The sequence below is a fragment of the Astatotilapia calliptera genome, chromosome 15 (genome assembly GCF_964374335.1).
Source record: "Astatotilapia calliptera chromosome 15, fAstCal68.1, whole genome shotgun sequence".
Classification (NCBI taxonomy): Eukaryota; Metazoa; Chordata; class Actinopteri; order Cichliformes; family Cichlidae; genus Astatotilapia; species Astatotilapia calliptera.
In genome coordinates this window covers 28,773,860-28,791,189 of record NC_137436.1, presented here as the reverse complement: position 1 = coordinate 28,791,189, position 17,330 = coordinate 28,773,860, and the positions used below count along the sequence as shown (strand labels likewise).

At 41.5% G+C, this 17,330-nt stretch overlaps 1 protein-coding gene and 1 long non-coding RNA gene across 4 annotated transcripts in view; both read left to right on the top strand.

The window, feature by feature from the left end:
- tnfrsf21 (tumor necrosis factor receptor superfamily, member 21) overlaps positions 1 to 17,330 on the top strand; it is a 201,471-nt gene that overhangs the window by 84,831 nt on the left and 99,310 nt on the right. For all 3 annotated transcript variants that reach the window (XM_080289961.1, XM_080289960.1, XM_080289963.1), the window contains one exon: positions 10,102 to 10,367. In XM_080289961.1, coding sequence (XP_080146087.1) covers positions 10,102 to 10,367 — 266 coding nt within the window. The remainder of the gene's footprint in view (positions 1 to 10,101; positions 10,368 to 17,330) is intronic.
- On the top strand, positions 11,743 to 16,500 carry LOC145420593 (uncharacterized). The gene is made up of 2 exons (XR_013901919.1): positions 11,743 to 16,268; positions 16,400 to 16,500. It is a non-coding gene; the product is annotated as an uncharacterized LOC145420593 (long non-coding RNA).

Sequence of the window (17,330 nt, the reverse complement as noted above, 5' to 3'; positions counted from 1 at the left end):
GCAGTCAGCACAATGTGGAGCTGAACAAGCTTAAGACTGTACCCATATGGAAAAGATATATACAGTGGGGCAAAAAAGTATTTAGTCAGCCACCGATTGTGCAAGTTCCCCCACCTAAAATGATGACAGAGGTCAGTAATTTGCACCAGAGGTACACTTCAACTGTGAGTAACAGAATGTGAAAAAAAAATCCATGAATCCACATGGTAGGATTTGTAAAGAATTTATTCGTAAATCAGGGTGGAAAACAAGTATTTGGCCAATAACAAAAATACAACTCAATACTTTGTAACATAACCTTTGTTGGCAATAACAGAGGTCAAACGTTTACTATAGGTCTTTACCAGGTTTGCACACACAGTAGCTGGTATTTTGGCCCATTCCTCCATGCAGATCTTCTCGAGAGCAGTGATGTTTTGGGGCTGTCGCCGAGCAACACGGACTTTCAACTCCCGCCAAAGATTTTCTATGGGGTTGAGGTCTGGAGACTGGCTAGGCCACTCCAGGACTTTCAAATGCTTCTTACGGAGCCACTCCTTTGTTGCCCAGGCGGTGTGTTTTGGATCATTGTCATGTTGGAAGACCCAGCCTCGTTTCATCTTCAAAGTTCTCACTGATGGAAGGAGGTTTTGGCTCAAAATCTCACGATACATGGCCCCATTCATTCTGTCCTTAACACGGATCAGTCGTCCTGTCCCCTTGGCAGAAAAAAAGCCCCATAGCATGATGTTTCCACCCCCATGCTTCACAGTAGGTATGGTGTTCTTGGGATGCAACTCAGTATTCTTCTTCCTCCAAACACGACGAGTTGAGTTTATACCAAAAAGTTCTACATTGGTTTCACCTGACCACATGACATTCTCCCAATCCTCTGCTGTATCATCCATGTGCTCTCTGGCAAACTTCAGACGGGCCTGGACATGCACTGGCTTCAGCAGCGGAACACGTCTGGCACTGCGGGATTTGATTCCCTGCCGTTGTAGTGTGTTACTGATGGTGACCTTTGTTACTTTGGTCCCAGCTCTCTGCAGGTCATTCACCAGGTCCCCCCGTGTGGTTCTGGGATCTTTGCTCACCGTTCTCATGATCATTTTGACCCCACGGGATGAGATCTTACGTGGAGCCCCAGATCGAGGGAGATTATCAGTGGTCTTGTATGTCTTCCATTTTCTGATGATTGCTCCCACAGTTGATTTTTTCACACCAAGCTGCTTGCCTATTGTAGATTCACTCTTCCCAGTCTGGTGCAGGTCTACAATACTTTTCCTGGTGTCCTTCGAAAGCTCTTTGGTCTTGGCCATGGCGGAGTTTGGAGTCTGACTGTTTGAGGGTGTGGACAAGTGTCTTTTATACAGATGATGAGTTCAAACAGGTGCCATTCATACAGGTAACGAGTGGGGGACAGAAAAGCTTCTTACAGAAGACGTTACAGGTCTGTGAGAGCCAGAGATTTTCCTTGTTTGAGGTGACCAAATATTTATTTTCCACCCTAATTTACGAATAAATTCTTTACAAATCCTACCATGTGAATTCATGGATTTTTTTTCACATTCTGTCTCTCACAGTTGAAGTGTACCTCTGGTGCAAATTACTGACCTCTGCCATCATTTTAGGTGGGGAAACTTGCACAATCGGTGGCTGACTAAATACTTTTTTGCCCCACTGTATAAATCTTATAAAGTTTGTATCTATCTTGTGTGAAACTTGTATGAAAAGCATACAAGAGTGAAAACAGATATAAGATCCCTTGAAAAATTATATAATCAAACTTGTATGTTTTGGATACTTACTAAAACAATATATGAAAGTAATGAGAAAGTGGCCACTTTCATGAGTAAATCATATAAGTTTTTACTATATCTTTTCCATATGGGTAGAGATGACAGTAGACTACAGGAGACATCCCTCAACAATGCTCTCCCTCACTATATCAGACAGCCCGGTGTCGACTGTGGAGATCTTCAAGTTCCTGGGTACCACCATCTCCCAGGACCTGAAGTGGGAGACCAACATCAACTCCATCCTCAAAAAGACCCAGCAGAGGATGTACTTCCTGAGACAACTGGGGAAGTACAGTCTTCCACAGGAGCTGCTAGTCTTCTAGTTCTACACTACAGTCATTGAGTCTGTCCTGTCCTCCTCCATCGCAGTCTGGTATGGAGCAACCACTAAACAGGACAATCGCAGACTGCAGTGGATTGTACGGGCAGCAGAAATGTTCATCGGGGCCCCCTGCCCTCCATCCAGGACCCGTACCTCTCAAGAACCAGGAAATGCGCAGGGAAAATCTTCACAGACCCCTCACATCCTGGACACAGACTTTTTGACCTGCTGCCCTCTGGCAGACGGTATAGAAGCCTGCAGACCAGGACCACCCGACATGGGCACAGTTTCTTTCCTCTCGCCATTTCCCTCCTAAACAGTTGAACTGTCACACTGCTCCCACTGCCAGACTGCAACTGCACCTTATGGACATTCTGTGGTATTCATTTCACATTTAACTAGGTTGTAACTGGAAGGTGTGACATTAAAACTACATCTGGTAAAAACCTGTACAAGTGCACACACACAGACACAAAACAAACACACATGTCAAACAAAACAAGGGAGTTACTGTATATTTACCCTACAAACAGATGAAGCAGTGTTTAAGTTTCACTGAAAAGTCACATAAGAGTCAGTGAAAGTTGTTGAAAACACGCAGTTCTTTGTATCTTTGGGCTGAAGGAAGGACAATACTCGGTGTATAAATGCTCAATCAACAATCATTTATTTCCATACAATTCAACAATAAGAGCATTACAACGTCCGGACGGGAGAGATGCTACCAGAGGGTCAGGCACATGTCTCAAAATGGTGACGGGTTGCTCAGCTTTTTATAGTCTCTAGTGGCCCCCAGCTAGTCGTAAAAGCCAAAACATCACATTTTTTCTCTGTTACAGCGCCTAAGTTATGACCTCGGCAGTTGTTTCTCTGCTTTCTGTAAGGTGGGGGTGTGGAATGTGGTCTATCTATCTCCCCTGTCTTTAGACACAGAGTCTCCTGCTTACAACCTTCTCTTCATGATTCAACAATTAAGCATGTCAAGAAAACAGTGTAACACATTCCCAGCAGATCAAGGATACAGAGTGATGCACATTTATCTAATGAACTAATATGTGAATATGTTCTGTTAACTCAAAAGTATAATGAGAACTAAACTACATACAGCTCACACACTCTATATTAAAGGGTATAATGTGATCTACAGCAGTATTCTAATTCAACTACTTTGATTACATATATAAGGTAACATATAATAACAGAATAATTACCTCTGGTGCAAATTACTGACCTCTGCCATCATTTTAGGTGGGGAAACTTGCACAATCGGTGGCTGACTAAATACTTTTTTGCCCCACTGTATAAATCTTATAAAGTTTGTATCTATCTTGTGTGAAACTTGTATGAAAAGCATACAAGAGTGAAAACAGATATAAGATCCCTTGAAAAATTATATAATCAAACTTGTATGTTTTGGATACTTACTAAAACAATATATGAAAGTAATGAGAAAGTGGCCACTTTCATGAGTAAATCATATAAGTTTTTACTATATCTTTTCCATATGGGTAGAGATGACAGTAGACTACAGGAGACATCCCTCAACAATGCTCTCCCTCACTATATCAGACAGCCCGGTGTCGACTGTGGAGATCTTCAAGTTCCTGGGTACCACCATCTCCCAGGACCTGAAGTGGGAGACCAACATCAACTCCATCCTCAAAAAGACCCAGCAGAGGATGTACTTCCTGAGACAACTGGGGAAGTACAGTCTTCCACAGGAGCTGCTAGTCTTCTAGTTCTACACTACAGTCATTGAGTCTGTCCTGTCCTCCTCCATCGCAGTCTGGTATGGAGCAACCACTAAACAGGACAATCGCAGACTGCAGTGGATTGTACGGGCAGCAGAAATGTTCATCGGGGAGGGGTACGGGTCCTGGATGGAGGGCAGGGGGGCCCTCCATCCAGGACCCGTACCTCTCAAGAACCAGGAAATGCGCAGGGAAAATCTTCACAGACCCCTCACATCCTGGACACAGACTTTTTGACCTGCTGCCCTCTGGCAGACGGTATAGAAGCCTGCAGACCAGGACCACCCGACATGGGCACAGTTTCTTTCCTCTCGCCATTTCCCTCCTAAACAGTTGAACTGTCACACTGCTCCCACTGCCAGACTGCAACTGCACCTTATGGACATTCTGTGGTATTCATTTCACATTTAACTAGGTTGTAACTGGAAGGTGTGACATTAAAACTACATCTGGTAAAAACCTGTACAAGTGCACACACACAGACACAAAACAAACACACATGTCAAACAAAACAAGGGAGTTACTGTATATTTACCCTACAAACAGATGAAGCAGTGTTTAAGTTTCACTGAAAAGTCACATAAGAGTCAGTGAAAGTAGAGCAGAGAGAGTCTGAAGAGGCAGCAGTGTGTGTCTGAAGGAGATTGTGAAGTACAATGTGACGCCTAAGGCTATTTGAGAGAATTTACTGATACACACTTATGATTCATGGGAGATTGCTTCAGGAATGACAGCTGTCAGTGCAGCTGTGACTGGTTGATGTATTAGTTGGTATTCGTTGATGACTAAATCTGTCACAGCCATTTCTGTGTCTCTAAAAACTACAGCTGTTATAGGCTGACGAATCAGCACCCATAAATGCAGAGTTTAAACGATTCTATGAGATTTCTATAAAACTGAGCAAGGGGCTGACAGTACTGCTGCAAAGAGATTCGTCGCATTAAAACATCTAAAAAAACACAACAGCCTTACTAAATGCCGAGTAACCCTTCCCAAATCACATAATGAGGACAAAGAACTGCTTGATGCAGATATATCTGAGATGGAGGTACTCTGCGTCAACTGTTTACAAAATAATAAGACCCCTGGACCAGACGGATTCTTAGTCGATTATTATAAGGTTTTCTCAAATAAATTACTGACCCCAGTCACGAATATGATTATAGAAGCTTTAGAAAATAATAAATTACCAGACTGATTGTGTCATGACCCTGTGCCTTCTCGGCTGACTCTGTATGGCTACAAGTGTTTTTGTTGTGCTGCGTCTCTCTCTCTCCCCTCCTGCGCACTGCGCTTTACCGGGGCGGAGTCATGACGGCTCCAGCCCCTAGCTCGGACACCTGCAAACAATCGTCTCATCTCATTCACTTCTTAAGGCGGCTGCTGAGAGTGCTTCTTCACTGGATTATTGTGTAACACTCATTTCTCGCCAGCCTGAGGACCACCGTTTGGTGAGCTAAAAGCCGGAGTCCGAGCTACCTGAGCTTCAGTGAAGGATTGTGTACATAGCCCGCCCCCTTGCCGTGCCTGTGTTCCCCGGAGACCCTCTTCCTGTGCCCCCTCACCTGTATATATCCGCACCTGGTGTCTGTGTGTAAATAAATTGTGAACTTAAGTGACAGTCTGCCTCCGAGTCTCTCCTGAGCCTGACAGATTGGAAATCACAACATTGGATTGGAAGACATGCCTAAGATAATACACACTGACCAAACAGGCTTCATGAAAAACAGGCATGGAGCAGATAATGTACGACGTTTGCGCCATATATTGAATACTGCTCAAAAAAATCAAAACCCCCTGCTAATAATTTCTATGGATGCAAATAAAGCATTTGACAGGATTGAGCCAAACTTTCTATTTCAAATGTTGGAGGCTATGGGCTTTGGAGAGAAGTTTACCCGGTATAATATCTGCCATGTTCCTGAGTCTGACGACTCAGTGTTTTGTGTTTCCTTATATTATTCTATGTTCTTGCTTATTCTGGTTATGTCTTTTGTTAAGGTTTGCCATTTGTTAGGTTTCTGTTCTGTGCCTGCCTGCTCCCACTGCTGTGTTCCCTCTGTCTGTGCATGGTGTCACAGTGTCTGCTTGTGAATCTGTCTGTTAAGTTCAGTGTCTTGTCTGGTTCTGTGTCCGTGAGTTTCCTGTTTTATTCTGAAGGTCTCTATCTCGTGTGAGTGTTCTCAGCCTTACGTCTGTGTCTCGTCAGCCTTGATTTCTCCCAGGTGTGTTCTCCTCCTGTCTCCCATCCCACGATTACGCCTGTGAGTATTTAAGCCCTGTGTGTTCTCCTGCCTGTTGCTGGTTTGTCTGCGTTATCTCCCTCCGTCACCTCCCTGCTTCATTCTGTGTTGCTTCCCCAAGTCTACCTCTGTTGTCTCTGTTCTGGTTTCAGGTTAGTTTTGTTAGTTTTCCCAGTTTAGGTTCTCTTAGGTTTTGTTTTGTGCCTGCTATATTCCAGTTTGTATGTCCATCCTTTTTAACAAAGCTCACTCGCATCTGAAGCTGCCTGCATCTTGGGTCATCTATTAAAACTCACACGGCTTGCCCTGCTAGCCGTGACAATATCATAACAAATAATGTGATGTCAGGCACTTTTTTTTTCTTTTTTTTTTTGCCTGTCCCGTTTGGATCTTTAGCCATCAAAATTGTTGTCTGTAGGCCAAGAAAGATGCCAAGCGGATTTACTTTACCAATTGGATCATCATGGCCTTGCCATATTGGTCCATTTGATTGACCTTTATTATAATTATGTATTTATCTGATTGGATTTTCGGTTGTTACAGACGTCCCGTCAAACAGACATGACTGGAGGATAGGACAGGGAGAAAGAATGACAGAAAGAGAGGGAGAGAATGAAAAATAGAGGGGAGAAGAAATGGCGAGTAAAGGGGGAAGAAAAAGAAAAAAACAAACAAAACACCTGGATCACCTGTATTGAGATAAGAAAAAACAGAAGAGAAAACAAACAAAAAAGAGCAACATAATAAATACAACACCATCACAATCACAAAACTAGCTAACAGTAGATACTGAATATTACATGTTATTATACATGTGATTGACAGCGCACAATGTGCTTTGAGGTAGCAGCCAAGACAGGTGTAGTTTGTGTCTTTGAACACCCGTGTGTACACCTCGGGTGTGCACACAGGTGCACACCTGTGTGGATCAGCACGCTTGTATTCAAAAGGTTTCTCCATGTAACAATCTGCTAGGAAGTGTGGGAAGCCATAGCCCCGTCCCCCAGGGCATGAAGCAGGTATGGAGGAGATCATTCCCAGACATCCAGAGGCCCCAGAATACGAGGACCCAAGGAGGATCAGCAGGGGGTCAACCGAACCACCCTCTTAGGAAGAGCTGAGGAGAGCCCTGAATGAGAGGTCACCCAGCAGCCACAGAGCAGAGGCCAGAGGGGGTTGCAGTGACGTGCCTGCGGGCTCTGCCGGCAGACAGCTGTCAGGGCTCTAGACTAACTTTTTGACATGGGCGCACCGGTATGCCTAACTTCAGAAATGTAGGCATACCGGCACAAAAGTTATGTGCACTCAAATTTTTCAACCGCATCGCTTAACACCGCAGTTTTACATGTGCACTTTCTTTGGGGGGGGAGTCCATACAGACAATATTCATTTCTAAATTATTAACTAACAAACTTGTGCTTAAAGTGCTTTGTCAATATTGTAGAAAATGTTAAACTTAATCATCATCTTGGCCTCCTCTGACGACCTGTTTGCTGCTGTCTGTTGCTGAAAGGCAGTGGGGAGAGGGGACACTTGGGCAGTGCATTTATTGCATCATATCTGTTTCCTGGATACACTGTGCTTTTTCAGCATTCAAAGATTGATGGCACCGTGTCAGAGCACTGGCTATGAATTTCAGGCAGATCAGGCCTTAACTTAACAAAAAAGTTATCAATAGTTCTTTTCATCTTTTCTTATTACCCGCAGCTACATCCACTTCTCTCAGGCCTAGGCTGCTCAGTAGGGCTGGGTATCATCGCTGATTTCTATAATCCATTCGATTCCGGTTCTCAAAGTCCTGATTTGATTCAATTTAGCCTCAGACAGTCAGAAATATTATAATTCTGATCATTTATCAGTACTGATACACATGAGATTTCATCAGAATTGTGAAAATCACAGCAGATGCCTTTGTGTGAAAGTAACTGAGAATAAAACACAGAAAAACATGAAGGAGATTTTCCTGGTCTGGCTTTTCATAGCAGATAACCTTGGCCTGGTAAATGGCCTGTATTTATATAGCGCTTTACTAGTCCCTAAGGACCCCAAAGCGCTTTACACATCCAGTCATCCACCCATTCACACATACATTCACACACTGGTGATGGCAAGCTACATTGTAGCCACAGCCACCCTGGGGCGCACTGACAGAGGCGAGGCTGCCGGACACTGGCGCCACCGGGCCCTCTGACCACCACCAGTAGGCAACGGGTGAAGTGTCTTGCCCAAGGACACAACGACCAAGACTGTCCAAGCCAGGGCTCGAACCAGCAACCTTCCGATTACAAGGCGAACTCCCAACTCTTGAGCCACGATCGCCCCGTTAAACCTTAAAAATATTCTGCAATATTCTGCAATTTTGCATAATTTTAAGAAGTTTAAATTTCTTCAGTATTGAACAGCGTTCAATAGTGTTGCTGACTTATAAAATAATGATACATTTATTGACTTTCAACAACTAAAAGAAAAATTTAAACTTCCAAGACAAAGTTTCTTCAAAGAGAAATCCAAAGGGGCATTCCCCGAGATACCAAAACAAACCTCTCTTGAAACCCATCTTTGCACCAAACCGTGCAAGTCAATAAAAGGAATAGCATCTTCTATATATGCTATTATCAGTGAAAAGTTACCTGATCACAACAAAGCATCCATAAAAAGAAAATGGGAAACAGACCTGGGCTATGTTTATGAAGAGGTAGAATGGCACCACTTATTGGAACAGGCACAGACCATGTTAATCTCTATAAGACACAGGCAAATGCAATTTAACATATTTCATAGGATATATTACACCCCTTACAGACTACATAAAATTGAGTAATTATTCCCTCCAGATATACATGCTGTGGAATTGCCCAGTGATAGAACAATTTTGGAGACGCGCCATTGTAATAATCTCAAGGGTAATGGGAATCCCAATTGAACTGTACCCAAAACTATGGATTCTAGGTGACACAGCTTCTATTAATGTGAATTACTAGAAGAAATATTTTATTTTACTTGCGAGTACAGCGTTGAAAAGATGTATTCTGCTATATTGGAAATCTGAAAATCCTCCAACACTGAGACACTGGATTAATGAGCTAGTGTCCTCCTTTGACTACGATGACCTGGATGACTGAGAACCTTCACAGACATAGTGTCCTACTGCACACCTGAGAAGATATCGTAGTGTAAAAGGGAAGTATGAAACCTTTGAAAAAATCTGGGGCCCCTTGTTGGCAGTACTACCGTCTCTGGACTTGACAGATTATAGTGGTGACTCAAAATTCTTAATTGCCCCTTGGGGATAAATAAAGTCTTTCTGATCCTGAACCCCCCTGGGTCTGTTTTAAATTGATCCCCGGTTCAGCTTTCCTGGCTTGACTTCCTGATTGATGTGGTTTTACCGTGAAGTGCGTTGATTCCTGAACACAAGAGTTTCTATAAATAAGTGTGAATATAAACTGTCTAGATATAGGAATGTAAGGAGATTGAGAGCCATACAAGGTTAGAGGGATGGGGGGAGGGTGGGAAAAGTTCGTATAATGTGTTCTATACTTTTTGTTTTGCTGATTTTATTTGTTCTCTTTTGTCTTGCATACTGTCTCCTAATTCTTTCTTGTAATTACCAATATTGTTATGTTATTATTATTATTATTATGTTATTACTTTTTGTGTTTGGTTTTCAGATTTTTGGAATTATCCTTGAATGGCATGAAAACAAGAATATACACTTAAGAGTGTTCCTGTAGTCACAATAACTTGCCATGTTGTAGTGAGTTGTAGATATTTGCTTTGTGTCATAATTGTGAGATTTTTGTTTTTGTTTTTTTTTTTGTTTGTTTTTCAAATTTAAAAATGAAAATAAATCTTACGAAAAAAAAAAGATTGGTGATTAGTGCAATCAATTTACCTCTCCCCACTAACTAATAAGGTTTTTCTCTTTGAATAACCCATTAGTTCCTGAACAAATGATCACATGTGTTCTCTAACTGTTTTTTCTCCATCTTTTGGTGTTTTAGGAGTGGATATCCTGAAGCTCGTGGCAGCCCAGGTGGGCACGCAGTGGATCGACATCTATCAGTCGCTGGCTAATGTCACAGAGCGTGAGGTGGCTGCCTTCTCCAACGGCTACTCTTCTGATCATGAGAGGGCGTATGCTGCGCTGCAGCACTGGACGATCCGGGACAGCGATGCCAACCTGGCCAAGCTGATCAACGCCCTGCACCGGCAGCGCCGCATCGATGTGGTGGAAAAGATCCGCTGTGTAATGGAGGACAACCCACAGGTAGGCCTAATTAATGTCGAGGACAGACAGTCTACTGCCCCCCTGCCCTGTTTTCACTGAGGATATCTGTAATGTTGCTGTCTTCACATCTTCACATCCAGAGGTGGGTTGAGTATCCAAAAATTGTACTTAAGTAAATTAAAATAGTAAAATATTATTACTCAAGTAAAAGTGAAAAGTAGTTGTCAAAAAAATTGCCCAAATAAGAGTAAAAAAGTAATTGGTGAAAATGTATTTTTTAAATAAATGCTATCAGACAAACATAAATAAATAAATATACAAATGTTAGTATTTTCAAATAGAATATATGTATATGTACAATTCTAATTTCCAGATTTCAGTTTTTCACAACATAAAGCCTTTTTAACCAATATCTACAGTAAATAATATAAATATATAAACAGTGCAAACCATTTCCAGTGACGAGATATGCTGTAAACTTTATATTCATTTTTGCTCTAAATGGCACAGCAGCCTCAGAGAAAACATTAGAACATAACATGTAACATAAGACTGATATCAAACTAACCAAAGCTAAAAATATATTTAGAGTAAACTTACTGCGACACGTTTCCACAGGTTACATGAGTTGAGTTTTTTCACGCTGAAAAGTCTGTTTGCTTTGGCTCACACTGTAGAAACCAACACTGAAAATATAGCTGTTCTTTTGTACTGCTTTTAAGTGAAACAATCTTTGTATTGTTTTGATACAAAACAATCCAACTCTTCAGTTGGATGGTGTTCATCCAACTGAAGAGGATGAACACCCTTGGTGTTCATCCTCTTCAGTTCTAGCGGAGACAGTTGACTCTGCCATGTTTTCATGTGTTTCTTCTTTCCATGTATCTACACGCTACTTTAAAACACTTGGGCCGCTCTGTCCGCCACAGTTTCAAACTGGTCATGTGACTGCATCTGATTGGTAAAGGAGTTACAAGAAACTCCACTGGCAGAATGATCCATTATTAGCAGTATTATGTAATTGGGGCAGGGATAGCTCAGTAGGTAAAGTGGTCGCCCCATGATCGGAAGGTCGGCGGTTCGAATCCACTTAACGGCTACCCTGAGGTATCCCTGAGCAAGGTACCGTCCCTACACACTGCTCCCCGGGCGCCTGCTTAGTGGGCTGCCCACTGCTTCACTGAGTGAATGGGTCAAATGCAGAGAAAAACAAGTAATTTCCCCATGGGGATCAATAAAGTATCCATTATTATTATTAAACTGATTATTTAAAACAAAGTAATGAGTCAAATTTTGCCAAATATTGCCGAGTAAAAGTACCTCTCCAAAAGTTGAAATTGTTCATCTGGACGTAGCGTTTTGTGGGAGAAACATTTTGTGGGAGAAACGTTTCGTCACTCATCCAAGTGACTTCTTCAGTCTCAGCTGACTGCAGTTTTCCCCAATCTTATAAACAGTTGAGACGCATTTTTTCTAAACACCAGGTCTCTGTGGCTTTTAAAAACGCTGCGCCAAAAATTGGTCAACCCCAACGATGGGGTCCCCTGACACAAACAGAGTAACATAGTGTACGCTGTTAAGTGCCAAGAGGATTGCCAGGATTTATACATCGGGGAAACCAAACAACCTCTGGCTAAGAGGATGGCACAACACAGAAGAGCTACCTCGTCAGGCCAGGACTCTGCAGTCTATTTACACCTACAGGCCAGCGGACACTCTTTCAAGGATGAGGATGTACATATCTTGGACAGTGAGGAACGCTGGTTTGAGCGCGGAGTCAAGGAGGCCATTTACGTGAAAAGGGAAAGACCATTTTTGAATCGAGGAGGGGGCCTAAGGGTACATCTTTCGCCATCTTACAATGCTGTGATTGCAGCCATTCCTCAACTCTCTGTGAATGGTACTCATGGCCATTGATCAGTGGTCTTTGATCAGTGGGTTTTGGTCAGTGGTTGTTGATCAATGGTAGAGATGGACCAATCCGATATTACGTATCGGTATCGGTCCGATACTGACCTAAATTACTGGATCAGATATCGGAGAGAAATAAAAAATGTAATCCAATCCATTAAATATCACAAAAGCACCTCACAAAACTTGCGACACGCCGTAACTCGCCTCATAACCTTAGCACGTCGGAGCAGTATGCATCACGTGATAGAGCGGCTGTGGTGTGCGAGACCTGTCGGTGGTCTGGTTCAGCATTTGGAGCCGGCATTTCATCTCCGACAAAGTTATCCCCGAGAGAAGTAAAGCAAGTGTGTAAGTCCATTTCTGAATGTTTGTAAAGCATTCCCACGTTAAGCTTAACAACCGATTTATGGAGCGACTGCGTCTTCTCTGTCCCTCCCTCTCCTGCTGCTACTTCAATCATGAAACTGCTTAATGATCAGCTGATCGGCTTTTCTGTCGCGACTCCGTCTCTCTTGTTTGTTTTAAGCTGTTGTTAGAATTTATTTAATATTACTTTCTACACCAGGATCCTTTTCTACGTAGCTGACGGCTGGTAACTGTGCAGGGGCGGATCTAGCAAAGTTTAGCCAGGGGGGCAGGTAAGGCATTAACAGGGAAAAGGGGGGCACAAAGAAATACTTTTCTTTCTTATTCTCATTTAAAAAGTCTAGCTTTTATTAAATAATTATCTGACACCCAAAGTTTTAATTTGATCTAAAATGAATAGAAGTCCATTACTGTATATAGTAACTATTATGTCTAATATATACCCTAGTAAGCTATAGTACTTTTTCCTTTGGGAAGGTACCATCTGTGCAGTCTGCAGTTCTGTTAAAGAAAGATGTTGAATCTATTTAATATTTCTTGAAAAATAATTGATTTCTGTGTATTTTCTTTTCACACTGCATCAAATTAAGGTTGATTATGTCGATTAAGCATCATGAGGTGGCGCGTGAGGAGTGGTTCCCTATTTTTTATTTTTTATTTTTTTTGCTGGAAGTTAGGTTGCTTAATATTTACGCTAAGTACTCTTTAAAATACCAGAATAGGGAGGATGGTGTAGGTTTATGTTTATTAGATTGATCAGTATTGCTGAACTATGAAATATTTTTTTTTGCATACAGGTATAACAGAATAGCTTTAGTGTTGTTGTTTTTTAAACTTGAGTATGAACTTATACAAAATGCAGCAAGATATTTAAAAAACAGTTTTATTGATTAAAAAACACTATATCGGATTCATATCGGTATCGGCAGATACCCAAATTTATGATATCGGTATCGGACATAAAAAAGTGGTATCGTGCCATCTCTATGGTCATGAGAATTTGCATAATTAAGATTAAGGAACTGACCTCCCAGCTCATTGTTCCTTCTCTGGGCTTGTTTCAGTCATTATGCAAATGTACTGTTTATAAGATTGGGGAAAACTGCAGTCAGCTGAGACTGAAGAAGTTATTGGGATGAGTGAGAAAACGTTTCTCCCACAAAACGCTACGTCCAGATGAACAGAATCAACTTTTGGAGATATACTTTAAAAATAAATGTTTTTCAAAAACTTACTCAAGTAAATGTAACGGAGTAAATGTAACTCATTACTACCCACCTCTGTTCACATCACATCGTCAGCTCTGTTCTCTGAATGTCTCTTCTACTGACAGCTAATTTTGGAGAACATCTTTCCAATATGTCCCTCTGAAGCTGATCCCTCTGGGTTACTTCACTTGGACAGATAGAGTTGACATCTAAAAAGCTTTGGATGAGATTTTAGTCTCTTTGAGGGCAAGATGAACACTGTGTAAACTACAGAGTAGGCAGCAGTTCATTGGAGCTTTTCAGTTATTTATTCTTTTTTGGTGACATTTGTAGCCTGTGTCTAAAATACATGACAGTACTTAGTATTTAAAGTCGGATGCTGTATTATGTGATTCAAAACATGTTAGATGTTATTTATCAGAGTATTTACAAAGCTTTGAAAGAATAGCCTGCTAGCGTGCTGTAGCTTAGACATCATCTGGGGTACATTTGGCTTTGAGAAAAATGTTTCTTCAGTGATGTGTTGAACATCTTATGTTATCCAAGCACCTAGTGTTGCATCTTCCTTTGCACCGTTGCTGTTTGGAGAGGATAGTGAAAAGGTCTTGAGACATGCCTTTTTTATGTTTATTAAAGTTCTATAAGTATGTATTTCTTTATATTTTGTTAGGAAAATGGATAATAAATCATTAATCTTTCCAAGCCTTTGGTTTGCTACAAACACTCTCTGCGTTAATGATCTTTGGTTATATACCAGAATACTACTGCATTTGTATGTTAATAATATCTAAGCACGGTGGCACAGCAAGAAGGTCCTGAGCTGTGATACACTTCTAGCCAATCATTTTACGTTTCTGAGGATAGTAGGCGGGTCCAGGTACGTACGTTCTTTTAGAGCAGAGCTACAGATTAAAAATGCCCTAGGCGAAGCGGTCAAAAGTCTGGCTGTACTTCACAGCAAAATATGCAAACTCAGCAGCCTGCAACAAGTGCTTTAAGCTGATACTGTGATACTGTCAAAGGAGGTAACACCTCAAATCCGATGAAACACCTGGCGACGCATAGCGTTTTTTTTTTTTAAAGCCAAGAAATGCGCTGTATTTGATAGCTTGCTGCGAGACCTCACACAGAGTGCATCTACTGCGGGTGTGGTGCCTGTTATCAGACGCGGAGTTAGCAACATCCCCAAAAACACGAAGAGGAGAGTCCTGACCCCTAGCCTTGCCAGTGTAGCAGAAATGATGATGGATGATGATGGCAGCAGCAACCGTTCTTCTCTGCGTGAGTAACGTGAGGCTAACCACGTTATTACATTAATGCATGTAAGGTGAACTAGCAAACATCATCATCATAGCTACATGTGGCTGTCTTCTTGTTTGATGGCAGATGCTCCCTTCACCCTGGCCAAAAAGGCTAAAATGACCAAAGAAAAAGAGGGAAACAGTTAAACGAGAGGTTTTTGGATAAAGTTTGTGTTTTTTCCATTGTTTAAGCACTGCTTCCAGCCAAGAGTGATACCATATATGCCCCATAGCTGCAGAAAAGGCTAACATTGTTATCTTTTTACAAAAACCAGCTGAACATGAGGTTTTTGGACCAATTTTGTGTTCTCCATTCTTTAAGCACCGGTTTGAGCACCGGCACCGTTTCAAAAGTACCGATTTGGCACCGGTATCGGATAAAACCTAAACGATACCCATCCCTAATGATTACACAGATATTTAAACTTGGGCACCAACATATAATGACACAAACACATTTTTCCCATCTTCAGATGAGTATATTTTATTTTTGTGATCCTCACCTGCAGATTTTCTCTCAAAAGAAGGCAGAGTTCAAGAGACAAAACAACGTGGTTGTCAAAGTTGTTAAGCCCATCTGTCCACTCCTGGTATCTGTAGACCATCTGGCACTGAGGACACAATCTATGGTGTGTTGAAACATCTGTTAAAGACAAATCACATTAATGTCATTTAACAGGGCAGCCCTTAGCGGCTGGAAACACAGTGAGACAGACCAAGGCAAGTGTAGTGGAACAAAGTATTTATTTGCTATATGGCTCTCCTTAAAACAATTAACTTGTCGAGCTTCTTCGCAGCACAAAAATCCATCCTCTAATGACAACTGGCAGCCTTAAATATGTTCAGCTGTCACAGACTTAACCATTATTCCACTCTCAGGTAAATTCTTAAATCCCAACCTTCCACCACAGTATACAATATATCAATAAGAATAAATAAATACATAAATACATTTTCACATTTACATATTAATAAATACTTCACACTTTAATGTTACACCAAACCCAATATTATAAAAACCCAGAAACCCAAGCACAAAAAGATTCACCACACTCTCTTTACCAATGGTCTCTCCCGGAACCTTTAAATGGTGTCTGGACCCCCGGGGAAACATTTGCCCAAACACCTTGAAGAGGACACAGGCAAGAAAGGTGAGTAATCATTAACTTACAAACACTTATTTGCACCACTTTTATCCCTAGATTTCACACACACATGCATTAGTTTTCCTTATTGGTAAACCTTAATCACAATCTCAATCACCATTCTTCTCTCCTGACAGACAACCACCACATTCCTTGATGAGGAGCAGCTGTGCAGGATCTGAAACAAGGCTACCAACTGATTTTAAAATTCCCAATAAATAGTCAATAAATATTTAAACTTCTTGTGTGCAAATCCATGCTTAAAGTGCAATGCTCATAAAGTACTTGATAAGGTGCTTTTAATAAAGTGAAAGGTGTGCTCTAAAGTGCTATACAGACAATACAATATAAATAAATGCAGTAAGGGAGTCCTCTTCCTTTTTTTTTTTTTTTTTTTTTTAAATGACATCAGAAACAGCAGTATGCGACATTACGTGATGGCAGAGCTTCAGTTCATCCTTTGTCATTTTATTTTTTTTATTTTATTTTTTAATAAATAGGACAGGGGGAATGAATGAGAGAAAGAGGGGGAGAGAAAGAAAGAAAACCAAAGGGGAGAAGAGACGGTGAGAAGAGGGGGGAAGAGAGAGGAAAAAAAAAAAAAGAACTCCTGGGTCACCTGTATGGAGAGAAAAAAACAAACAAACAAACAAAAAAAAACAAACCGAGGAGACAGCAAACAACAAAGAGCAACATAATAATAGAGAAAACAAAGCACCATCACAATAAACTAGCTAGTCATAGATATCAATATTTACTAAATAATAAACGATATTGTGCAGCATGCAAGATAGACAGCGCACAGTGTGCTTTGAGGCAGCAGCCAAGAAAGCTTTAGTCCGCGTCTGTGAATACCCATGTGTGCATACCTGTGTGGATCAGCATGCTTGCATTCCAAAGGTTTCTCCATGTAATGATGTTACATCCTGGGAGGCTGTGGGAGTGTGTGGGCGTGGTGTTGTCTTCTCTCTCTCCTCCTCCTTCGTTCTGGCCCCTCCCCTTGTCTCTCTCTGCCCCTGCCCTCTCCTTTAGGTCACACCTGCTGCTCATCTGCTCTCGTTACAACCA